Here is a 26,384-nt window from a genome sequence, read left to right on the forward strand (position 1 = left end):
CCACATCTTCTTCCGCTCATAGCTGATTCTTCTCATCCTCAGATTTGGCTTTGAGGTCTTCTCAAGAGGCCACCCCCATCCTTGTTCCCTGCAGCCCTCCCACTTCCTCCAGAGAGGCTACTGCAGTGAATTTACAGCTTTTAAAAAACTGCCTGCCTGCCCCACTAGAATCCTACAAGAGGAAGAGCTACATGGCAGAAGCAGTAGAGAGTGACGATTAAAGGCAAAACTCTAGAGGCAAACCACCTTGGCCCATCCTGGCCCCATCACCCATCAGCTGTGTTATCTGGGCAAGTGTCTACAGCTCTTCACGCCTCAGTGTCCTCATCTGCAAAGTGGGACAACACAGCATTCTCCCGAAGACTTCTGAGGCAGACGAGATGAGATAAGCTAAAACATGCAAAGCCCTTGAACACTGCCCGACACTCAGAGGGAGGTACGCAAGGGTTAACCACGATCATAACAGGAGTCGCACAGACTGTCGTGCACTCGGAATTCGGCCCAGTGCCTGGCTCCACAAATATGTGCCGAATGAACAAATCTCTCATGAGCCAGCATGTGGCTCACATGGCTTCCTATTGTTTTTTTAAGCTTTATCAACAGCTTCTAAAAAGGGCCTAGTTTATAGCATCCCTGTGAATGAGGTGTGGATCATGGGGGTCTCATCCCCCTAGGGAATGTTTCAGGGAGTCAGCTAACACAGAGTTGCTCTGGGAAAACCTGGTTTCTAGAAAGAGCAAAACATGGTCCTTGGTGGCTGAGCAAGGGTGAGAATTTATTCCACCTTGACCCCCCATGTTGGAGACCAAAACAAAGGACTCAGGGGGCTGGGGTTTCTGGTCTACCTGGACATCCCCCATGGGCCTCCAGAGCATTGCCAGGATCAACTGAAGCCCAGAGTCTGTAAAGTACATAATCACTTATCAAAGGCTTTCGTGTACATTGCTTGACAGCATCATGACCAAGAATGAGGCCTGATGAGAGCTTTCAAGAGCTTTCAGTTACACATCATCATCTTAAAAAAAAAGACAAATGCAATTAAGTGGAAGTTAGCAGAGAAGTGCCCCACTGCCCCAGACACAGTCCTGCCAGCAGCAAGGGTGGAAGAGGGAGGCGAGGGTCCAGGCATCCTAGTCTCGGGTCATCTCTGTTTCTTCTGCAGTTTCTTCTGAAGCTTCACCTCCGCCTGGATGGAGCCACTGGACGGATGTGGACACACACAGCAGGTGGCAATGGCCCAAGTCCCTTTATTTTAATCCCGGGGCCCCAAAACTAAGAAGGGGAGCATCTAAAATGGTCACTAAACGTGGATTCCTTTCCAGGGTCCAGGGACTCAGAAGAAGGGGCAGGAACAAAGTCTGAGCTTAATACTGACCCTAGGATCCTTTTGCAGCCTGTGCTTTTCATTTTCGTTTTTAAAAGTTAATTTTTATTTGACTGTAGTTGCTTTACAACGTTGCGTCAGTTTCTACTGTACAGCAAAATGAATTAGCTATATGTACACATATATCCCCTCGTTTCTGGATCTCCTTCCCGTTCAGGTCACCACAGTGCATTAAGCAGGGTCCCCTGTGCCATACTCTAGGTTCCCATCAGTTGTCTACTTTATACATAGCATCGCGTGGCACTAGTAGTAAAGAATCCCCCTCCCAACACAGGAGACGCAGCATACCCAGGTTCGATCCCAGGGTGGGTAAGATTCTCTGAAGAAGGGCATGGCAGCCCACTCCAGTATTCTTGCCTGGAGAATCCCATGGACAGAGGAGCCTGGCCGGCTACAGTCTATGGGGGTTGCAAAGAGTCGGACGTGACTGAGCAACTGACACACACACCCATCAATCATGTGTTAAGTGTCAGTCCTGATCTCCCAATCCACCCCACTCCCCCTTTCTCCCTTAGTGTCCATATACTTCATTTTCCTTTCTACACACAAGATAAATAATCAGTCTCCGTTTCAGAGTTCCCAGGAGAGGACAAGAGGCCCCAGGCAGTTATAAGGCCAGGTGGTCTCCTACAGCTCTGACAGCCACAGGCTCCTTCCTTCCTTCCTTCCTTCCTTCCTTCCACCAGCAGTTCTAGACCTTGCGGAGATGCCTGTTTTGTTAGTCATGGGCCAGAAAGGGTCCCGTTTACACAGGCCAATCTTCGTCACCATGACAACCAGTGATGACGCTGTACTGTCCAGCGCCTTCGAGAGCAGGACCCCAGGAGCAAACTGTCACCTCCTCTCCAAGCTCTCCTTCCCTTTGATCGCTGTCACCCGGCCCAGTCCCTATCACCACAGTTCTGTGACACCCCTGAACCCCTGGTCTTTCAGACTACCCACTGTCCATGTGGTTTGTTTTGGGTATTTTTTTGGAGGGAGGGGGTTTGTTATTTCATTTTGTTTTGTTTTTTGTTTCACAAACTATTCCTCTCAAAGCTTTCCATTTAGCATAAATAATTCCTTAAATGCTGAGGAAAGAGAGTGATTATAGACTCAGACTTTCATATTTACCCATTCATACATGTGCACATGCGTGCTCAGTCACTCAGTCATGTCTGACTCTTTGTAACCCCACACAAACTGTAGACTGCCAGGCTCCTCTGTCCATGGGATTCTCCAGGCAAGAAGAGTGGAGTGGGTTGCCGTTTCTTTCTTCCTCCAGGGGATCTTTCCGACCGAGGGATTGAACCCGCATCTCCTGTGGCTCCTGCACTGGCAGACGGGTTCTTTACTGCTGAGCCACCTGGGAAGCCCCCCTTGATACATAAATAACTATTAAGGGCAGATGACATGCCAGATACTTAGGAGGGCATGAATGGATTTCACCTATGTATTGACTCTCATCCACTGAGGTTGGCTGCCTGGAGGACTGTGTTGAGAAGGATTCTGAGGCCCGTCTGGGCACAGCATAAAAAGAGTCTGTGAGTAGCAATCACCCAGGGCACCTCAAAGAGGAAGCACCCTTTGCCTCTGCTTCCTACTACCACTCCCCTGCCCCAGGGGTCCCCCGTGAGTCAGCTATACAAAGCACCCTCTGCACATGGCATCCTCTGCCCACAGGTACCCTCTGCCCACAGGCACCCTCTGCTCACAGGCACCCTCTGCATACGGCACCCTCTGCACACAGGCACCCTCTGCACACGGCACCCTCTGCACACAGGCACCCTCTGCACGCGGCACCCTCTGCACACAGGCACCCTCTGCACATGGCACCCTCTGTACATGGCACCCGCTGCACACGGGAGCCTTCTCACATCCTCTGGCGAACTAGGAGGAACCTGGAGCTCAGCCTGAGGCTTGAAGAGCCCTGAGGGCTGAGCGCAGCTCCCCAGCCTAGAGGCTGAGTGGCCCTGGGCCACACTAACCACCAAGCCACCCTCCTGTCTATGTGAAAAAGGGTAATAGCCGGCCTCACAGGTGGTCCTGAGGATCAAAGGAAACAGCGGACTCAGAGCCTCAGCAACGGAGGCTGACCCCCACTAACATCTCACCCCCTGGCTGAATGAGCTGAGCTGCACTTCCAAGGAGAGCCGGCCCTTTCTTGGAATGTTCAGGGGATTCTGGTGCCCTCAGATTCTCATTTCGTCTCTGGTTCCTCTGAATAATCTCCAACCAGACCTTCTACAATCCTCTCATTCACTCACATTCCTCTGTTTGCTTCCTCTGCTGGCTTTAGTGCTGACCCTCTGGCTTCTAGGGCTTCCCTGGTGGCTCAGACGCTAAAGAGTCTGCCTGCAATGTGGGAGACCTGGGTTCGATCCCTGGGTAGAGAAGATCCCTGAAGGAGGAAATGGCAACCCACTCCAGTGTTCTTGCCTGGAGAATCCCATAGACAGAGGAGACTGGTGGGCTACAGTCCATAAGCGCGTGCTAAGTCACTCAGTCACGTCTGATTTTTAGTGACCCCTAGTAGCCCGCCAGGCTCCTCTGTCCATGGGATTCTCCAGGCAAGAACACTGGAGTGGGTTGCCATTTCCTCCTCCAGGGGATCTTCCCCACTACTAACACTTTCATTCTCTCCAGCCTCTGTTCACGTGGTTGAAATGCCTGTCCTGCCCTCCATCCCTCCCTTCTCTCCTTCTTCTCGTTCCTCCCTCCCTCTATCCTTCCTTCCCTCCTTCCTTCATTCTCCCTCTCCAGCCCAGGATCCGTGCCATGTGCTAGGCATCCCCAGAACAAGAAACGGATTCCACAGTGGTGACACTGATCAATACTGGAACGCGGAGCTGGACGGGCCATTCGAAGAGCTGGGAAACAGCATTCCAGGGGAAAGCACCACTGAGTTGCTGGCCGGGGCCAGGGGTAGGTTGGGAGGTGGAACAAAATAGATGAAGGGGATTCAAAGGTACAAACTTCCGGTTAGAAAATAAATAAGTCACGGAGGTGTAACGTATAGCATAGGGAATACAGTCAGTAACACGGCAGTAACTCCGTACAGTGACAGATGGTTCCTAGACTTCCTGTGCTGGTCAATTCGTAATATATATAAATGTCGGATCACCATGTTGTCCACCTGAAACTAACACGATATTGTACGCCACCTACACTTCAATGAAAGACACAGCAACTGCAAAGCCCAGCGGCAGGGAAGACAAAACAGAAGACAACTTGTGTGAAGAACCGTGAGCAGCTGGGGAGGGGCGGGGGGAGTAGGTGAAGAGGCAGGAGAGGTGGGCAGACCCTCAGTGGGGTGCAGGGCCAGGGCTGAGGCTGGGATTTATGCTGATGCTCATGGAAAGCAGGGAAGGACACAGGCGACTCGTGAAACCAAAAATCATCTTGGCAAGTGCTCGGTTGTTTTCTTCTCCCCCCTGCACCTTGTTGAATTTAAATTTAGGGCCTCTTGGGGCAGTTGGTGGAAAAACGACAGAAACAGCGGTGGAAAGTGAGACCCCCAAAGAATCACTGTGTATATATCCCAGAGCTGATAATGCATGCTCATTAAACACTCAAAGGTTATGTCATGAGAAAGGGACCGTGCAGACGGTAGGAGGGAGACAGGTCATAAGAGAGGCGTTTTAGAAGCTCAGTAACTCACATGGACCAGACATCGATTTTGGGGCCGTATTTCTTCCTGGCAAGGAGTTCGGGAGCGGCGTATGCAGGACTGCCACATTGTGTGCTGAATGGGTCGGAATGGCCCAGGATCCCTGCACAGTTGCTCAAACCAAAGTCTGCAAAGAGGAGGACAAAACCGGCTCAGATATAGAAAACCATGGACATGAACAAGGAGGGAGGTTGGGGGGAGGCAGCGGGAAAGGAAACATTCTCTGGGGCTAACACATCATTTCGCATCCACCAGGAAACCCAGCAGCTGTGAACCGTAACCTCTGGATATGGGTCTCAAGACAGAAGAATGTCAGGCGGTGGTTCCCCGGCCGAACTGGAAATATTTTCTAGCAGGGCCTCACAATCAAATCCAGTGAGAGCTAAAAAGTATGCTGAACCAAAACATATTTTCATCAACTCTTGGGTTATGAGTCATCCAGGAAAACAAGACAGGCTTGCTTGCTTTCGAGGACTAAGGCAGGAGGAGAAAACGAGCCAACAGTCCCTGGAGTCAGCCTGCTGGCTTCCAAGTGGCCAAGGGGGTAAGAGCCGAAGGAAGATTGATATTCTCTGGCGGGTGTCGGTGTCACCCCAGATGACACGCGATCCCACCCGATAGAGTTGACTTTTTTCAGCTGAATGTTTTCATTGCATGCAAGTCTCTTAAAAAAGAATGTTCCCAATGCATGAGGCAACATATGGTGATTTGAAGAGAGGGGGAAAAATACACCCAGTGATTTAGACAATGCCGAGTGTTGGCTGGGAAAAAAAAAAAAAGGCCAGAAAAATAGCAATGAGAAGTAGACTAAATGACCTCTAGCAATGATCCACTGCTTGGATCCTGGGTGATTAAGGCAGGGGGCAGAAGAAAGAAGCACTCAGAGCATCTAAAGCCACACTGGGCCCATTATGCCCTCTGTGCTCTGTTTAATTTTGATGTTACAGATAGGGCAGCTGACAGGTCATTAGAGAGCATTTAGTGTCTGGTCCTCATCTGATATCATTCCTCAAACTTTGGTGAGTGCAGATTTAAGATCATGCCTCCTCCTTTGAACTTCAACGTAAATATTTACGGTTCTGGTCCCCAAAGAGAAGACCTGGCCCATGGGGCTCAGACAGAAAGGGGCTGTGGTCCGAGACAGGCTCCACATGGAGGGAAAAAAAAAAAAAAACCTTGCACTTTCTCAACTGGCAGGACATACATCTAACTTCTTGTTTTCCTTCACGCTAACACGTCTCCACCTGCAAAGCCGTGGCTCTTGTGAAAGCTATAGGGAAGCTCATGAAAGAAAAAACCCGCTGGGGGCCGGGAAGGCAGAGTTGTGAGTCCATGAAGTTACTCACACACCACGGGTCAAGATACACCACAAACATTCCCCCCTACGATCGTTGGGTTAAGCTGTGCAATGAAAGAGCATTTCTAAATAGAACCTCATCCAGGCAGAAAACACATCAAAGCTCTGAAGGTCACCCAAACTCTTCAGCTGAAGCTTGGAATGAAAAGTCAGAACCCAAATCGGGATGGGCAAACCCACCAGGAGCGCTGCCTGTTCACACACTTGACTCTTCTTTTGTTTGGGAGAGTTTTGTTTTCTCTCTCTTAACCTCTCTCCTCCTGTCTTCCTCTGCTCCCTACTCGTCCACTCCCGCCTTCACAAACAGGAGAACAAAAGGCCCCTATTTGCTTTCCCTTCAGCCCAGCTTGCACCAGGAGGCCCTTTTGGGGGCCCCACGGCTCTCTTGGATTCGTGTTTTAGGAGGAGATCTCTGTTCTAGAGACTCTGAGGGCCCCTGCTCTCAGGCCCTACTCTGTAGTATCACTGAAGTGGGAGAGCTGGGAGGTGGGTCAGAAGTAGAAAAATGATTCCGAGCTTTCAGTCGAATGACCATTTAAAATTCGCTGGTGGCCCAGTGGTTGAGACTTCACCTTCCAGTAGAGGGGGTGCGGGCTCAATCCCGGGTCAGGGATCTACAATCCCACATGCCTTGTGGCCAAAACTCCAAAGCATAAAACAGAAAGCAACACCGTCCATGGGATCGCAAGAGTCGGACATGTGTTAGCGACGAAACCACCACCACCGACAGGGCAACAAATTCAATAGAGACTTTAAAAAATGGTCCACCTCAAAAAAAAAAAAAATCTCTAAAAAGAAAAAAAATTTCCCAAAGGAAATTTAAGGAGACAATCAATGCATACAGAGCACCCACTATGGTAAGATGGAGAGACAGCACCATGGAATAAACATATTTACTGGGCCAACATTTTAAGAGTAATTTTATAAATAGTCATGTTAGAGACCCAGTCTCCTGAGAACCCATAAACTAAAAGCCTCACTTCCTGATCTCTGAGGGTTCCATTAACTCCTTCAGTTTACTCCCTCAGCTCTTGATTCGGGGCTACAACTAAGTGCTTGATCTTAAAAAAGGGCAGGGATGGGGAGGGGGGAAATAAGAGACCAGATTCCTCACTTGCTCCCAGGCAAGCCTGTGAACACTGGCGTCTGGCCTTGTCTTAAGCACACTTTCAAAAAGATAAATGAGCCGAGGTCTGTGGGACAGAGAAGATAAAATCTACATTTTAAGTGACTTATGTAGACCTGGCCAAAAGGGTTTAATGTAAAATATATTGTAGAGAAATAACTAGTGTGTTTCACATGCACAACTGTAATTATTAAAATTTCACACATATGCCTATAATTAGAATTGTGAAACTAGGGGCAAGTTCACCTCCCAGTAACGTCACACGGGTCTGCCTCAATTAGATCTGGTATACACATAAGCCAATTATCACTCAGTTTTCTGAGAGTTATGAAATGGATCTCAAAAAACACCCAAACAAACGCTGTCTTGGAAAACTGACATGCAAAATCATTTTAAGTTGTGGCTGTTACCCTTTAAGATTATACTAAACTAAAAACATCAGACTGCTTTCTTTTTTAAAAGGGGGAAAGGATCCTAATTAAATAAAATCTTATTCCAGTTAATTCTAGTTAACTTGAACCGTGGCTTACATGGCTTAAGTAAATTTATTTATATCAGATTATTTCAAAGAAAGAGAAACTGTTAAGAGAAAATGGTAATAGCTATAATCAACCTTTGAATAAACAACTAGGTACTTCCTTTGAAGGAAAGGTTCAAAGGGCTTTCAAGTTGCAAGAGGGCAGCTGTAGAGATATTTGATCCAAATTGCCTAACTCAGAAGCAAGAAAACACCTAAGACACTGGGCTTTCTTTGCCTCAAACATCTCCCTTCTTCTCCCACCTACTCTGTATGAAAAAAAATGATGAAATGCAGATTCTGCTAAACAAAATGCAGTTCCCAGTTGCCCTCTGGGATGGCATAATGTCTCTTTCCATTCACACGTTCATTAGGGCTCTTTGGTTTAGCGGGTCAGGAGAGAATGGGCGCCAAGCGAGAAGTTCTAACAAAGGGACACCCAGTTATCAAAGCCTCCTTTGCAGCTGTTTCGGGAATTCTGGTTCCTGACCCCTGGTTTCTGACATGGCCCACTGTGTCCAGATGAGCTACGATGCCTGCCTGGGTACCAGTTCAGAAGCTGCCAAGCTAAGACGCGATGACTCTGCCTAAAATGGCTTCTGGTATCTAAAGGGTCCCCCTACCCATCTCAGGGGACCTGTGGGCTCTAATGTAGGTCTGCCATGTCTTCATCTTATTTGTACAGGTCTCCTCTAAGAGGGGTTATTATGTGGCCAGTGTGTGTGTGTGTGCTCATGCGCCCAACTGTGTGCTGTCCCACGGGCTCCTCTGTCAGGGGATTTTCCAGGCAAGAACACTGGAGTGGGTTGCCATTTCCTCCTCCAGGGGATGTTCCCAACCCAGGGATCGAGCCTGCATCTCCTGCATTGCGGTCAGATTCTTTACCCCTGAGCTACTGGGGAAGCCCAGCCAAGGTGTGAGCTACTTGCAAATGTACCCACTATTTACAGAGACTGGTTCTTCCAGAATCTTCTCAGCAGTGGAAAGGTCTGTGCTTTTCAACACTCTCCACTCTCACTGTTGATTGTCTAGGGCTATCACTTGAAGAGAAAGAAGCGAAAACACACGCAGGGGCAGAGAGAGAGGCAGAGTGAAGGGCAGAAACAGCATGGGGGTGCTGGGCGGGTAAGGGGACCGCCTGGCAGTGGCCTACACTGTGCTGGGGTTGCCGGCCTCGGCACAGACAGCGCGCAGGGGAGTGGGGTGCGCTCGTTCATACCATAATGGACACCCAGCCTTCACACCGTCTGCTCTCTTACACACTCTGCAGCTTTAGGGCAACTCTGTGACTGTTCCCCACACATTTTCCAAAGACAACTGCCAGGTCACCCTGCCAGGGAACCCACAAAGAAATCTCCTTTCCTCCATTCCTCACCCCCCACCCCCACCAGGACGTGTCTTTGTTTAATGCTGCAGACCTCGGAAACCAGGAGCAAAAAGACATCCTGCAGACATTTCAGAGTCTGCCTTGTTTAAGGCTGCTGTACCTGGCTCTCAGGACAACTCAAGTGCAATAGTAAAACAATCTGATTTAAGGAGGAAAAAAAATTATTTGATCATCCAAGAATCTTCTAAGAATACATCCTAACACATTTGAGTCAGTTCTAAGGAAGTGGATGAACCTAGCGGCTATTATACAGAGTGAAGTAAGTCAGAAAGAGAAGGATACATACCGTATATTAATGCATATTATGTGGAATCTAGAAAGATGGTACCAACAATCCTACGTGCAGGGCAGCAAAGGAGACACAGATGGAAAGAACAGACTTTTGGACTCTGGGAGAAGGAGAGGGTGGGCTGAGAGAACAGCACTGAAACATATATATTACCAGACGTAAAATAGATAACCAGTGCAAGTTTGATGTGTGATGCGGGGCACCCAAAGCCAGTGCTCTGTGACAAGCTGAAGGGATTGGGTGGGGGTGAGGGGGTTCAAGATGCAGGGGACACCTGTATACCTATGGCCAATTCCTCTTGATCTGTGGCAAGAACCACAGTATTATAATTATCATCCAATTAAAATAAATAAAACCCGAATACATCCTAAAAATCCCTCGGGTTGGGGGAGGGGGGTGGATTGGTTTCCTCTTAATTGTTAATGTCCTAATAATGGGTGTATTTATCAACACCTGTCAATGATGCTTAATCACCCAGGCCTGGAGTGCCTGGCAGCCTCTTGCCTGTTATTGGGTTGGAAGCCATCTGGGATCCCAAGGAATATAACTGGTCATTCGAATGATGTGTTTTAGAGAGTCTGGAGATGGTTTTCAGTATTTGCCAAACAAAATTTCCTTCTTGGGTACAAAAGCTAAAATTCACAAAGTTCTGTTAATCCTTCTCTTTTCTTCTAATAGAAAGTCTTTTCAAGCCCTCGAGGCAGAAGAAATTACTTGCACTTGGGGTGGGAAAAGAAAGAAAGGAGTAAAAGATGGGGCTAACATCTGGCTGGAAACATGATGCCCTGTGATTTTGCCAAGAGCAACCACACAGGTAATCAAAAGTAGAATATATCTGGAGAAGAACCCATGGGATGAATTTGCTTACGGACCCTTAGTGGTGAATCAGTTATGATTCACTCCACCCTGGAATTTCCTCCTGATTGGCACAGACCTCTAAAGCAGCCCTCTGTTTCACTCTGTACCATCATCCGGTACTACAGGGCTAAAGCGAAGACATGAAAAGGAGGAGGTAAGCTGCATTCCCTATTACTTCAGTGCCCCTACATTCACTGAAAAGTGGAATAAACATGGCCAAGCTAAGAGCAGCATTTTTGAACCAAACTATGTTCCCCTTTTCTTAAGAAGCTTTCAGGTGAATTCAAGTAAAAAGAACCCCTCCACAAGTTCAGCTCCATCTGAATTAACAGAGAAGCAAAAGTTAGAAGAATCCTAAGAACATGTTTTATGTTTAAATTATTCAAAACCATGCTTAGATGTTGCAGGTAAAAGGAGATGAACTAGAAGTATTGTCTGGGGATTAGAAATAGACCATGGTAATTTTCAAAGTCAGAAATAAATAACTGAGAATTGACAACACAGCACTTAAAGGATAATCTTGCTTTAAAAAAAAAAGTCATACCTATCAGCTTGATATTATTGTCTTCATCTAGCAGCAAGTTTTCTATCTTCAAGTCTCTGAAATAAACAAAACCATACAACATTTCAGATAAGCACTTGAAACAGTGGAATAACATTTTGCTTCCGAAGGGAAACGAACTGTTGAGAGCCACTTTGAACCAACCCATAAGGCTTGCTGCCAAAACTCACACAATCAATAAGTAAATATTTATGAAACGTGATATACGTAATTGCTGCAGAGTCAAAAAGCTAAAGGATTTCAGAGAAGACAGAGAGCAAGGAGGGCAGAACCAATCAGTTTCCAAAAGAAGTGGGGCCAGAGTTGAAACTTAGAAGTTAATAAAAGCAGGAGACAGTAGAAGACATCATTCAAGACAGGCACTGCCAGAACAGTTGAGAAAATACAAATGGGACCATGTTTTCATGAGTTGGTGAGCAAAACCAGCCAGAGTAAGGAATATTCTGGCAAATAGTTTCTTTTTTTTTCTCTTAATTGAAAATATGATTATCAGTCCTACAACCTTCATACTTGGAGCCCAAGTGAAATGAAAGTCACTCAGTCATGTCTGCCTCTGCAACCCCCAGGACTATACATTCCATGGAATTCTCCAGGCCAGAGTACTGGAGTGTGTAGCCTTTCCCTTCTCCAGGGGGTCTTCCCAACCCAGAGATCAAACCCAGGCCTCCCACATTGCAGGCGGACTCTTTAGCAGTTGAGCCACCAGGGAAGCCCATGAGTTATCCACAAATCGGCAAGGGATAATAAACTATTTTGCAAGCAGCTATTACGGTGGACAGAAAAATAGACCCCCAAAATGTCAGGGTTCCAATCCTTGGATATGTAAACATTACATAACCAAAGAGAACTAAGTTTGCAGATGGAATGAAGATTGCTAATCAGACGATAAGTGGCTTTTGATCACGGACACTGAGATAACTCGGGAGGTGGGAGGGAGACACATGTTCCAGGTCATGCCGAGTGTGAGGGGTTGGTGGTACCTGTACAAGCTGACTGTCAGCCCCTTGAAGGTATGAAACATTCTGCCTTGCTTACCACTGTGCCCCAGTACCTTTGCACATTCCGTAACCCAGTAAATACCAATGAATCTACATTATTAAAGAGATCACTTGGGATTCCGGAAGAAAAAAACGTGGGTGAAGGTATAAGCCATCTATGTCAATGATCATGAGCACCTTAAGTTGCAACCTGTCAGCTCAGACACACCATGAACATTAAATGTGTGAGCATATAGTTAGTTCCCTTCTATATATACACAAAATGCTTTTTCCCATTGTTTTGAAACACAGCATTCTTGGTCCAGCTTTTATGTTCACACTTCTGAATACAGACATAGCCAAAAGAGTTATTTTTGTCCTCTTATCTCTATTGTTAGGACTAGAAGAGTATGGTCATGATAAACAAAAATGGTGACTGATAGCGAGCGGTTCTTGGAAGTGCAGAGATGAGGGGAACAGCACTTGCTAGAACTGTAGAGGCCCAGGGAGCCAAAGTGCCCCATGGGGACAGGGGTTTACAACTTGGTCTCAGCACTGCCACCTCATCCCGTCTTCCAAGAGTGGCCAGAAATCTGGATTCAATCCCAGTTTTTCAACGTTGGCAACAAATTCACAATAACAACCACAGAGCGTGGGCCAACCTTACAGGCAAGATCCAGCCTACAGACTACCGATTTTCAACCTCCGTTTGGGAGGAAGCTGAGCCTTCAAAGGACATGAGACGCCCAGGGAGAGGGCAGAAAATGAGGCGCCAACATGCTGGCAGGAACAAGGACATTCAGAGCCAGCTAAGAAGGAACAGTAGGGCAAGTACTGGCACAGGAATGACAAAAGGGCAGCACTTCAAGATGAAAAGAGTTAAGGAGTGGAGTGCAGGAAAAGATGAGCTCGAAACAGTCACCTCTGGATTTCAAAACTGGAATCCTTGACCCTTGCCTTGTAGCCTTAAGGCTGAATACCTGAATAAGAAGGGAGCATCTGGGGAAGGTAGATAGATGGTCCCCAGTCCACGTGTGGGCTTCCCAGGCGGCTCACTGGTAAAGAATCCGCCTGCAGTGCACGAGACTCGAGTTCCATCCCTGGGTGGGAAGATCCCTTGGAGAAGGAAATGGCAACCTACTCCAGCATTCTTGCCTGGGGAATCCCATGGACAGAAGAACCTGGCGGGCTACAGTCCTTGGGGTCTCAGAAGAGTCAGACACGACTTAGCAATTCAACAACAACAAATCCAATGGGAAGAACTGTACACATGCCCTTCGATTTAAATAAAACCATACACTCAAAAAACTGTACCAGTCTTTAAAAGATGTCACCTATGTTCAAATGCAGGGTAAACCCTCCCCCATCACCACCATATAAAGTGATCCTCCTCACTTTTCCAACGGGAAGACTCTGCCCCTCAGAAGGTTTTTTGGAAAATACAAATTATAATTTTTAGAAATGCAATGAAATGATAAAATGACTATTTACACTATTTATCTATGAAGCTGCACCATCTTATTTCAGAGCATATACTATCATCTTAACATAATTACTTTAGAAATATTGTTCCCACGCCCTCACATCTTATTGAAACAATTTCATTCAGACTCGTGGCAGGCAAGAGCAGGAGTCTCCAGTGTAATGCTGGAGTAGGTTGCCATTTCCTTCTCAAAGGGATCTTCCCGACCCAGGGATCGAACTCGAGTCTCGTGCACTGCAGGTGGATTCTTTACCAGTGAGCCATCTCAATTGACTGGATGTTTGAGATAAAGCACCATTCAAATCTGTATGTGATGTGCTTGTTGGAAATATTATCCCAAGCCATTTAAATAATAAGAGCCCATTTAAAATCTCTATAAGTTATCCACTGAGTCAATTGATTTTAGAGTGGTCTCACAAACTCTCACCACTGTGAGTCATATCCCTTTTAGCAGCTGTTATTAAAGCCACGCAAAATGCCATCGCCTCCCTTTCCATTGGTTCCCTCAGACTTCTAGAGTTTCCAAGGCCATCGGTGAGTCAGGTCAAGGTTAACTAGTATTTTGCTGTTGAAAATAATGGAGACTGTACCCTGATACTATGAGAGACTTTGCAAGCATTCTGTAAGGCACTTCTTCCTTCCTGAAAATGAGAGACTATGTCTTACCCTTATATTCAAGCATATATGGTAATTCCCGGCCACTTGCACGGACTCACAAAACAATGTGCCAGCAACAGTCCAAACTGTGAATTCTGTGAAAACTGATTATAAAGCAGCAGCACTATTTTAGTCTAAAAGAGGGCCACAGTTTATTTCCAGCAAAATTAAACCTCTTTCCCTGGGAAGCATGGAAGCCACACGAAGGCATTAAAGGAGAAATTTGGTTCAGAACAAATATTATGAAGAAAAACAGCTTAAAGAGGTGAGGACAAAGAATGCAACTGCCAAGAACAATAAAACTAAGCTGGATAACTCTGGGGCCACAAAATACCAAGGAACAACCAACCACAGTGATTAGAAGAATGATATAAATGAAAGGCTAAAAATAAGAGAAGATACAGAGGAGAAAAAAGGCCCACTTTTAAAATAGGGGAAATGTCATAAAACCAGGGTAGAAAGTATAAAAATGTAATTATTACGCTCAGTCATGTCCAACTCTTTGAGACCTCATGGTCTGTAGCCCACCAGGCTCCTCTGTCCATGGAATTCTCCAGGCAAGAATACTGGAGTGGGTTGCCATTTCCTTCTCCAGGGGATCTTCCTGACCCAGGGGGTGAATCTGGGTCTCCTGCACTGCAGGCAGATTCTTTACTGTCTGAGCCACAAAGGAAGCCCCCCAAAATAAGAGGAGATGTAGAAGAGAAAAAAACCCACTTTTAAAATAGGGAAATATCATAAAACCAGGATGGAAAGTATAAAAATGTAATTACTAGGCAAAAGGAGGAAAATGAAATCAGTTTTTCTTTTCACCTGTTGCATCCCCTAGACACCCACCCCAACCCCTAGGAAAGATGCTCACAGCAAAGCTGGTTAATGGCCATTTACCCATACCTTTTCATCAAGGTTTCTAAAATATTCCAGTGACAACCAATCGAACTGCCCAAAACTTTCATGATTAGTTAATGGAAAGTTAGGTATATCAGTCTCCACCCAGATCAATGTATTTAATCTACCCAAATGAAGGGAATATTCAACCTCTTTTGGCTTTATTTCACCTCCTGATTTGTCTTTGGAGGTTTATCTACAAAGAAGAAGAAGACTTTCCTTCTGACTCTAGGGAAAAAAGGCTCAAAAATAATATTTTAAAACGTCATTTTACCCTAGGATATGAATGTTTACAGCAGCTTTATGCCTAACTGTCAAAACTTGGAAGCAACCAAGATGTCCTTCAGTAGGTGAATGGATATACAAACTGGAGGGCATCCCAGACCATGGAATAGTCTTCAGTCATACGAAGAAACAAGTTATCAGGATCCCCTGGTGGCCCAATGATTAAGATTCCAACTTCCAACACAGGGGATGTAGGTTTAATTCCTGGTCAGGGAACTGAGACCCCATGTGCCTTATGGCAAAAAAAAACAAACATGAAACAGAAGCAATATTGTAACCAATTCAATAAAGACTTTAAAAAATGGTCCACATCAAAAAAAAAAAGTTTTTTTAAAGAAGAAATGAGTTACCAAGTCATGAAAGTCATCGGAGAACCTTGCATGCATGCTCAGTTGCTAACTCATGTACAACTCTTTGCAACCCCAAGGACTATAGCCCAGCAGACTTCTTCGTCCACGGGATTTACCAAGCAAGAATACTGGAGTGGGCTGCCATTTCCTTCTCCAGGGGGTCTTCCCGACCCAGAGATTGAATCCAAGTCCCCTGCACTGGCAGGCAGGTTCTTTACCACTGAGCCACCAGGGAAGCCTGGAAGACCCTTGGTGGTAGTTTAGTTGTGTCCAACTCTTGTGATCCCATGGACTGTAGCCTGCCAGGCTCCTCTGTCCATGGGATTCTCCAGGCAAGAATACAGGAGTGGGTAGCCATTTCCTTCTCTAGAGGATCCTCCCAACCCAGGAATTGAACTTGGAACCGTAAATGCATGTTTTTAAGTGAAAGAAGGTTGTCTGAATAAACTATGATTCCAACTCTATGACCTTCTGAAAAAGACTGTAGACTTAAAAAATGTTCACAACTTAAAAGTTGAGAGTTATGTTTTAATCGGCAGGAATTTTTAGGACTTCAAGCCCAGGAGGAAACATATCAAATAACCCTGAAGGAACTGCTCCAAGGAGGTGAGGAGGAGAGCTAGGTTATGTAGAAGTATGTGACTACCTACAAAGGCAGGTAGTCTGAACGTCAAAAGATTATTATAAATTAAAGAAAACCAGCTGTCCCAAGTTAAGGAATTTAGCACCTTGCGGTGTGTGGGAAGAGCAAGAGTCTGGCCTCACTGAACTCACTCCTTTGATATGCACTTCCAGTCTCGGGGGGCCAGGATCCTGTATTTTCACATCTTGAGGGTCCTCAGGGCTCACTGCAGGGAGTGGCTGTGGTCTGATGGCTACTAGATGGCAGCTATTCTTTCCTTCCTGAGTTCCCTCAGGGCTCACTAGCTCACCATTTATGATGGCTGCAATTACTGATGTCTGCGACATCCTTTGTTTAGTGATATGGCAGGAAATATTCCATTTCTCAAGAGAAAACTACAGACAAGGAGAAGATCACTAGTTGCCTGAGGTTGCAGAAGGAGGGCTAGAATGTACAGGTAGAACACATTATTTTAGGGCGGCAAATTTATCCTATATGGACTTCCCTGCCTGCGAATGCAGGAGACTCGGGTTTGATCCCTCGGTCAGGAAGATCTCCTAGAGAAGGAAATGGCAACCCACTCCAGTATTCTTGCTGGATAATCCCAAGAACAGAGGAGCCTGGTAGGCTACAGCCCACAGAGTCACAAAGAGCCAGACATGACTTGGCGACTAAACAACAAACGATTCTGCACACTACAGTGGTGGCCAGATGGCACCACGCATCTGCAAAATTCATAGAGGGCACAGCACGAAGAACACCCTAATGGACCATGCAGCCTGAAGAAACCGAACGTAAACTGTGTACATTACTTAACAATAATGTATCAATACTGATTCAGCAATTGTAGCCAATGTCCTATACTATCACAAGATAGAATAGGGAAAACACAGGGAAGGGAAATGGGAACTCTTGTTCTGCATGATTTTTCTGTAAACCTAAAACTCCTTTAAAAAATTAAGTCTATTAACTTTTTCAGTAACACTTGGATATTTTCCCCTTCCTAAGAGATCAGTACTAGGAATGCTATGCCCCCCTCCCGCCAAGCCTCATTCAGGATGTTCCCTGTGGAGCATCCTTACCACCTGAAGTTAATTATGAGTCCATTCAGCACAGTGGGCCACTCAGACCCTCTGCCCAGCTATTCAACAATGACTCTAAAGACCATGAACGATCTCGTGAGGCCAAAAATTGAAAGATAACTTCTTGAATAATAAAAGAAGGATAAGGGGATTTCCTGATGGTCCAGTGGTTAGAACTCTGCACTTGAACAACAGGAGGCAAGGGTTCAATCCCTGATTGGTCTACTAAGATCCTGTAAGCCATGTGGTACAGCCAAAAAAAAAAAAATTAAAAATTAGAAGGGTGAATTTATTCACAAAGTTTTAGTGTTAGCATATTACAATGCACCGTGTGTGTGTGTGTGTGTGTGTGTGTGTGTGTGTGTGAGCCACTCAGTCATGTCCAACTCTTTGCAACCCCACGGACTATAGCCCACCAGGCTTCTCTGTCCGAGGAATTCTCCAGGCAAGAACATTGTAGTGGGTTGCCATTCCCTTCTCCAGAGGATCTTCCCAACCCAAGGATCAAACCGGGGTTTCCCACACTGCAGGCAGATTCATATATATATATATATATATACACACATACTGGCAGGCCTCTGTAACCCAGAAAACCTCCCCATGGTGCATGTGAAAAGCATGGTGTTTAGCTCCATCCCAAGAGCGAAATATCTGTCTGTATTCGGTGTCAGGTCTGTGAGATGAGAGGGAAGGTCCTGACAGCTGACCAGTTTGCACCTGACGATAAGGTGATGCTCAGTTTCACATTTAACAGCCCGTGATGGGATCAACCACCTTGCGGAGAAGAGAGAGACGTGGAGGGCTCTTCCTCCCGACCTGCAGTGGAACAAGTTCCTCTCTGTGGCCAGCTGACTGCAGGCGGTGTGAATGAGTTACTGAAAACGCCGGGGAAGGAAAGAAAGTGGTCCCTGAATGGACAGGAACTGGCTTTCCCTTGACCAGTAGGGCTTCCAAGAGGACTCGGGACAAGTAAGAAGCGGGACAGGGCGTGTGTGGCGGAACCAGCGATCAGGACAGTGCTGGGGGGCTGGGGTGGGAACGCTGTGTCCTGGCAGCGAAGGAAAGCAGTCGATGGAGGCCCTTTGCCCCAGCAAGAGGGAGCACAACCCAGAGGCTTCTTGGCCCTTCTCTGATGACTGAGCAGTCCCAGGAGAAATGTCCGGTGGGGCTCCTCATGGCATCCATCCCACAACCCCCGCAACCGCAGACCCAGCACTGGGTCCGGTTGGGGCGTGGGGGGGGGTGGGTAGGCATTTTTCCAGAGATTGAGAGGAAGGCCCAAGGGGAGAGCCCTAATCACCAGCCCTTTGTTCTGGGTTATTTCAAAAGCACAAGCTCCAACAGGCCTGACTAACAATTAAAGGTTCGCCCACAGGCTAGCAAGCATCCCTCCCCCTCCACACCCACCCACCCAAAGGCTCCTTTAAAGGTATCCCATTCAAGATGGTAATCTCTAAGGTTTGGAGACAGGCCACGAGGAACTCTGCCCTCCCAGACCCAGGGGGTGGAGGGGAAGACCCTGTTGCCATAACAAACAAGGGGGTCCTGGGGCGCCCTGGGGGAGGGGAGGTGCAGCTGCTGGGGAGACAGGGCAAGGGAGTGTGTGTGCACGCAGGCTTGCAAGGGGAACACATGCTCGTGTATGAGAGTGCGCGTGTGTGCAAGCACACGTCTGTGTGTGTACGTGTGCCTGTGTGCACATGCACAAACATGCTTCCCAAATACCAGGATGACGGGGCCTTACCTCACGAGGCAGTGAAGGTCAGGCCTCTAACGAACCCCAGGCCTAAAGAAAAGAGCTCGCCCGTGGGGGGCCACTCAGGGCTGAGACCCAAGATGAAAGGGAGGAACTGCTGCTGCTGCTGTTGCTGCTGCTAAGTCGCTTCAGTCATGTCCAACTCTGTGCAACCCCGTAGACGGCAGCCCACCAGGCTTCCCCATCCCTGGGATTCTCCAGGCAAGAACACTGGAGTGGGTTGCCATTGCCTTCTCCAATGCATGAAAGTGAAAAGTGAAAGTGAAGTCGCTCAGTCGTGTCCGACTCTTAGCGACCCCATGGACTGCAGCCCACCAGGCTCCTCCGTCCATGGGATTTTCCAGGCAAGAGTACTGGAGTGGGGTGCCATTGCCTTCTCTGAAAGGGGAGGAACAGAGGGGCATAAAGCGGAGGCTGCCAGGGAGGGGAGAGGAGGTCAGAGGGCTGTAGGCGAGGGACAGGGGAGAGCTGGTGGAGGCCTAGTGTGGAGGAGGGGGGTGAACCTGGGCCAGGACGGCAGCCTGAGAGTAGGGCAGACAGGCTCCAGAGGTCGGGGCTCGCGAATGGACCTGCGGAGCCGCCCTGGAAGAGTCACTTAAACGCTCTGAGCTCCTGATTCTTTCTTTGGAAAATGGAATCCTAAGAGGGGCCACCTGGCAGGGTTGATTGACAGGCAAGGATGACAGAAACAGGCCCTCGCAGCTGCACCAGCGTTGACAGACACTAGGTGAGGCGCCGGTGCGGCAGGGGAGGCGACGAAGCTAAAGGTTCTGAGACACAGTGAAGGGGAGACTGGAAAACAGATTTCAGATAAGCGATTCCCTCGGTGATAAGCAGACAGTGGTTGCTGTTCAGTCGCTCAGTCCCATCCGACTCTTTCCGACCCCACGGACCGCAGCACGCCAGCCCTCCCTGTCCTTTGCTGTCTTCCGGATTTTGCTCAACCTCATGTCCATCGAGTTGGTGATGCCCTACAACCATCTCATCCTCTGTTGCCCACCCCCCTTCTCCTCCTGCCCTCAATCTTTCCCGGCTTGGGAGGCAAATGAAAGGTCAGATAGAAGGGGCCCGAGACAGGAGATGGGGAGCCTGGATCAGACTCAGAGAGGACTAGGTCTGGGGGAGAAAGTTGTGCCTGCGGAGACGGCCACAAGATGGATCTTAGTAATGAGCTAAGAATAAAGCATTCAAGAAAAGCACATAACTCCCCAAGGCAACAGGCATTTTGCAGTGAACAAGAGTTTTTTTGTTTGTTTTTTTGTATATTTTTTTAGTTAGGTTTTATCATCAAAAGCGCTGTATTAAAACCAAATGTGGGAAACGGGAAGGCGGTTTAAGAGGGAGGGGACATATGTATACCTATGGCTGATTCATGTTGCTGTGTGGCAGAAACCAACACAATATTGTAAAGCAATTACCCTCCAATTAAAAATAAATAATTTTTTAAAAACCAGATGATTTTTTAATCTTTGATTTCTTTATAAGATGAGCAATTTGGTTAAATGCAAGAATAATGTATTAAGCATGTAACCCGATTTATTTATTCAAAATGAAACCTTTATTGAATTCCTACAATGCTCCAGAAACAAATTCTGCTCATACAATGGAAGAGCTATTCATTCACTAAAAAGATGTCACCCAACAAAATGTGACCTGAAAACTAAATAAAATGGAAGTCAATGAAGAAACACCCTTAAAATTCCACAGAGAATATGGAATATTCCAGAAAGAACATGAATTGGAGACCAGAAAGCTTCCATCCCAGTGCTAACTCTGACACTAACTGTATTCATTCAATTTCCCTTCACTCATCCAACAGAGTCTTACTGTGTCTGAACTGGGTTGGGCGCTGGGCTAGATGGTGGTCTGTGCAAAAGCCAGACAGGAAACAAGCCAGTTATCTTGTGAAGCTGAAGCTGAAGCTCCTCCAATACTCTGGCCACCTGATGCGAAGAGCCAACTAATTGGAAAAGACCCTGATGCTGGGAAAGACTGAGGGCAGGAAGAGAAGAGGGTGGCAGAGGATGAGATGGTTGGATGGCCTCACCGATTCAAAGGACATGAGTTTGAGCAAGCTCCTGGCATTAGTGAAGGAGTTAGTTGTGTCCAACTCTCAAAGAGTCGGATACAACTTAGTGACTGAACAACAGCAATCTGGTGAAAAGTACTTGGAAAACAAAATAGAAGGCGCTGGGGAGTCTATGACCAGAGAAGGGACTCCTGCAGGAGGTGAGCTTCTGAGCTGGGACCTGAAGGATGAAGACAATTCAGCCAAAGATTTCAAGAGCCTGGTGGCTCACCTGGTAAAGAGTCAGCCTGCAATGCAGGAGACCTGGGTTCAGTCCCTGGGTTGGGAAGATCCCCTGGAGATGGGAATGGCTACCCACTCCAGTATTTTTGCCTGGAGAATTCCATGGACTGTATAGTCCATGGGGTCGCAAAGAGTCGGACACCACCAAGCAACAACACAAGCAGAGAACAGCTCTGGGGCCTTGAACGCACAGGACTCGGCCTCCACAGATAAAACGAATGAGGTGGGCTCAGTGGTAGTTACAGCATACATATCCTCAGTACTTCCTGAGGGTCTCGAGCTAAGCACTTTAAGGAATTGAGTCATTTAATCCTCACAACAACCACATGAAGTGGATAATCCCTTACCCCTCTTGTGTAGTTCCGGAGAGTGAGGCACAAAAGCCTGAGAGATTTGCCCAGTGCAGCTTTTCAGAAGTAGACCCAGAACATGGATACAAGCAGTCTGGCTTAGAATCCACACGCTGACCACGGTGCAACCCAATTCACAAACTTGTCAGGCTAGAGCTTTGTGAAATCCCACATTTTTTATCATGTTTTCTCAGTCCCCATTAAACAAAAGAAACTTTGATCTATATAACCAGTGTCTCCAAATATGTGCTCAGGCCCTGCGATCTCCAATAGTCCCCTCCCCCCAAGTAAAGCAGAAGTCACCCCTCTCTCATCCGCCTTCCCCTCTCTCCCCTCTCCAAAGGAAACCAAAAAGGTAAAAGAACTTCGTAAAACCCCATCAGCACAGGTGGGATCTGCTTCTTGTCAGGCTTACGAGAACAAAGAAGGGTCCCCTCTCTTGCCCGGCATTCCTCAGAGTGCAGAAGGCCCCTTCCCAGCCCTGATGAGTGACTGGGGTCACGGCTCTGGGAGCAGCCGTGTTGACACACGGGCGCCTGGTCCCTTTGATCACGCATCTCTCTCACTCCCAGTCCTGCTTGTCTCTTCCTGCTTAGGGATGGCGGTATTGTATTACCCGGGTATGTTTTGTCTGTGCAGCTTGATTGGACTTTGTTATTTTGAACAAACAGTTGAATCTCAAATGAGCCTCTCGGCATCAGCATTTCTGATGATGGATGTTAAGGTCGACGCTTTTTGTATGATAGAAAAGTCATCAGATGTTGGTGTGAGCCCAGTTGAGAAAAAGAAAAATGGGAAAAAAGAAACCCTTGTTAGAATTTAAACCCAAAGTTATCTCAGGCAGTCCTCAGAGGGTGTAATGAAGATGTGAGGTCCACATTCTAACTTTGCGTAAGTGAACAACCCCACTGCTGCAGCAGATGACATGAAAGGTGTATGGCAGGTCTTTTTTTTTTTTTAATAACTTTACTTATTTTTGGCTGTGCTGGGCCTTTGTTACTGTGAGAGCTTTTCTCTGGTTGTGGCGAGAGGAGACTACTCTCTAGCTGTGACACGCGGACTTCTCACTGAAGGGGCTTCTCTTGTTGGGGAGCACACCTCCAGGGTACCTGGGCTTCAGTAACTGCGGCACGGACTCAGTAGTTGTGGCTCATGGGCTCTAGAGCACAGGCTCAATAGTTGCGTTTCGAGGGTTTAGTTGCTCCGCAGCACGTGGGATCTTCCCAGATCAGGGCTCAAACTGATGTCTCCTGCATTGGCAGGCAGATTCTTTACTACCAAGCCACCAGGGAAGCCCAGGTTCAGTTTTAAATGAAGTCCTCTGCCAGCTAAGGAAATCTACTTTACAGACGTTTGGTTTCCTTTTTTCCCTTCTACTTGTAATAGTTACATGATTTTTAAAGAGTCACTTCCTTTAAAAGATATTTAAATAGCTCTGGATCGATAATTAAATATTTAGATTTAATTTCACAGGAAATGAGGGCTCTGCCAGGCATTAAGCTGATGATGATATGACGATACAGTATCAGACTCATCAGGAACTATGCTTTTTAAAGCAGCCTCTAACATACATCACCTAAAGCCCTTTAAATCATATAACGTAGCCACCAAAATTCATCCTAAATCCTTTTGGATGATCCAATCTGTTTGCTCAGAAATCTTCCCACTAGGGACACCAGGAAATCTCTGAAATGCTATCTAAACTCTCTTCCTCATTTGAAAACTCTAACCTCGAAATATGCGTGTATGTTAGTCCCTCAGTCGTGTTCGACTCTTTGCGACTCCATGGACTGTAACCCACCAGGCTCCTCTCTGTCCATGGGATTCTCCAGGCAAAAATACTGAAGTGGGTTGCCAAGGGGATCTTCTGAACCCAGGGATCAAACCCAGGTCTCTTACACCGCAGCCAGATTCTTTACCATCTGAGCCACCAGGGAAGCCCAACCTTGAAATAATTTATGAATTCTTTCCACCTCTGCAGCATAAAGGAGACAATTCTCCACCATTAAAAAAGGCTACAGTGTATTACCAGATTATGGCTGCTAGAAGTGAGACACTCAAAACCTTTGAAAATTCAAGACATTCCAGATACAGCCACCCAGGAATATATTGGAAACAGTTTCCTGTGATGTCTCCACCACCTAATCACCTGTGCCCACGTGCGCTGACACTCATTAAGGAGATTTCTAGAGGAGAAAATGAAGAACTCCTCCAAAACGGCACCTGTATTTCCAGCCTTCCCTAACTTCAAAAGATCTGAGCCTTTGCCACTACTGGCTGATGAATATATTTCCGAAGAGGTAGGGAACGAAATGGAATGCCGGAGATCAGAGAGAGAAAAAGCGCACCCTCGTTGCTATCAAAACATTATTAAATGCATTCCTTTGACGTTCTGACAGTAATTGCGCTGAGAAGGACTGGATTTTGTTAAAATTACTTTAAAAGGGTTGTTGAGAATTTCCTGCGGGAGAGACCAGCAAGCAGTGCACAGCCTTCGCTGGCTTTCCCTTTGTTGTCCCGGAAGCTCCGAGCCGGGGCGCATCTGATTTTTGACAGCATGAAACCCGTGTAATAACACCCTGAGTCCCTCGGAAAGCTCCACCCCCAGTTCTCTTTTCCTCCATGACCAGCGGAGTGGGTAACCCAAGCTGATTCATTCGCGAGGTTTCTGCCTTTGTCGTCTTCATCACCAAACCAGGCATCCTACGATCATCATGTACCCCATCGTGGCAGAGCTCTGACACCGCAGGTTACACAAGGGGGTTGTTAACAGCCAAAAATAGGGTTATTCACTTACAATTTCTGAATGTTCCCTTCCTTGCTGATCAAAACTCAGAAGAGTTCTGATGAATCGTGATTTGTTAACAGTGTGTCTGACTAAAAATACGTTCATGGAGAGATTTTCTTACCTTAGCCAGGAAATGATCTGCCTGAATGGGGCCTGGCCCCAAGGCTGGCTCCTCCCCCCAGTGCCCCTTCCCCGAGCCGGGGACCTCCCCCCTCCCCCAAGTTCCGCCCCAAGCCCGGGACCTCCCCCTCCTCCCAGTCCCCCCCCCCTACCCCAATCCCGGGACTTCCCCCTCCCAGTTCTCCCCTCCCTCCAGTTCCCCCTCAAGCCTGGGACCTGCCCCTCCCCCAAGTCCACCCCCAAGCCCGGGACCTCCCCCTCCCCCTAGTTCCCCCCCAAGCCCGGGACCTCCCCCCTCCCCCCAGGTCCCCTCCAAGCCCAGGACTTCCCCCAGTGCCCCCCTCCCCCAGCCCGGGACCTCCCCCCTCCCCCCAGTTCCCCTCCAAGGCTGGGACTTCCCCCTCCCCCCAGTTCCCCCCAAGCCCGGGCCTCCGCCCCATCTATGTCCCCCACCCCCAGCCTGGGGCCTCCCTCCAGTGTTCCCCCTGTACCAGAGACTTCCCCACAGTGAGTCCCAATCTGATTGGGACTTCCCCTCAGTGTCTCCCTGCCCCCTCCACCAAGACCTCCCTACCGTGTCCCAGATTCAGGCACAAGGGGCAGAGCATCCCTGGCCAAGCCCATTGGTACAGTTAACTGAAGGAAGCCACTCATAAAAGACCATGTCTTGTTTCCATTTATATGCAAGATCCAGAATAGGCAGATCCACAGAGACAGACAGAAGACTAGTGGTTATGACCAGGGCCTGATGGGAGGGGTGGGAATGGAGAGTGACTGCCAGTGGGCACCCGGCTTCTTTTTGGGGGTGATGGCAATATTCTAGAATTAAGGCAGTGAGTATAGTTGCACAACTCTGAATATACTGAAAATGACTGAATTGTACCCTTTAAAATGATAACTAATGGGATGTGAGCCGTATCTCAATACAAAATTTTTAAACATATGTGTGTGTATATCTATATAATTCCTTGATCTTGGTTTTTTAAATGAGAATCAATTAAACATGAGCCCTAATTTTTCTCAACAACCCAGAGTAATTATTAATTATAACTCCATGAAGAAGTATGCATTTATTGATGAAGTCAACACTTTTTCGGGAGGAAAAGAGGACACTTTCATTTTTTTAAATTTTACTATATTCTATTGACCTTATTTTCGGAGAAGGCAATGGCAACCCACTCCAGTACTCTTGCCTGGAAAATCCCATGGACGGAGGAGCCTGGCAGGCTGCAGTCCACGAGGTCACTAAGAGTCGGACACAACTGAGCCACTTCACTTTCACTTCTCACTTTCATGCATTGGAGAAGGCAATGGCAACCCACTCCAGTGTTCTTGCCTGGAGAATCCCAGGGACCGGGGAGCCTGGTGGGCTGCCGTCTATGGGGTCAAACAGAGTCGGACACGACTGAAGCGAGTTAGCAGCAGCACTGACCTTATTTTAGTCTAGCACTAAAAGTCGGCCCCTACCACCAACAGCAACACTGCCAAGAATTCTGTCTCCATTCAGTTTGCTTGCAAAGCTCCTCCTCAGGAGGGAACAGGCTATTCCAAAAAAAAAAAAAAAGTTTGCTTTTCATAATTATTTG

The 26,384-nt window shown here is 47.3% G+C and overlaps 1 protein-coding gene across 2 annotated transcripts in view; it reads right to left on the minus strand.

Moving 5' to 3' along the window:
• HUNK (hormonally up-regulated Neu-associated kinase) overlaps window positions 1-26,384 on the minus strand; it is a 129,930-nt gene that overhangs the window by 57,606 nt on the left and 45,940 nt on the right. For both annotated transcript variants that reach the window (XR_003510616.1, XM_027538409.1), the window contains exons 3-4: window positions 11,112-11,167; window positions 5,025-5,160 (exon numbers count right to left, since the gene is read on the minus strand). Coding sequence is in view for 1 of the 2 variants with exons in the window: in XM_027538409.1 (XP_027394210.1) it covers window positions 5,025-5,160; window positions 11,112-11,167 (192 nt within the window). In the remaining variant the exon portion in view is untranslated. The remainder of the gene's footprint in view (window positions 1-5,024; window positions 5,161-11,111; window positions 11,168-26,384) is intronic.

Source organism: Bos indicus x Bos taurus, chromosome 1 (genome assembly GCF_003369695.1).
Source record: "Bos indicus x Bos taurus breed Angus x Brahman F1 hybrid chromosome 1, Bos_hybrid_MaternalHap_v2.0, whole genome shotgun sequence".
Taxonomy (NCBI): domain Eukaryota; kingdom Metazoa; phylum Chordata; class Mammalia; order Artiodactyla; family Bovidae; genus Bos; species Bos indicus x Bos taurus.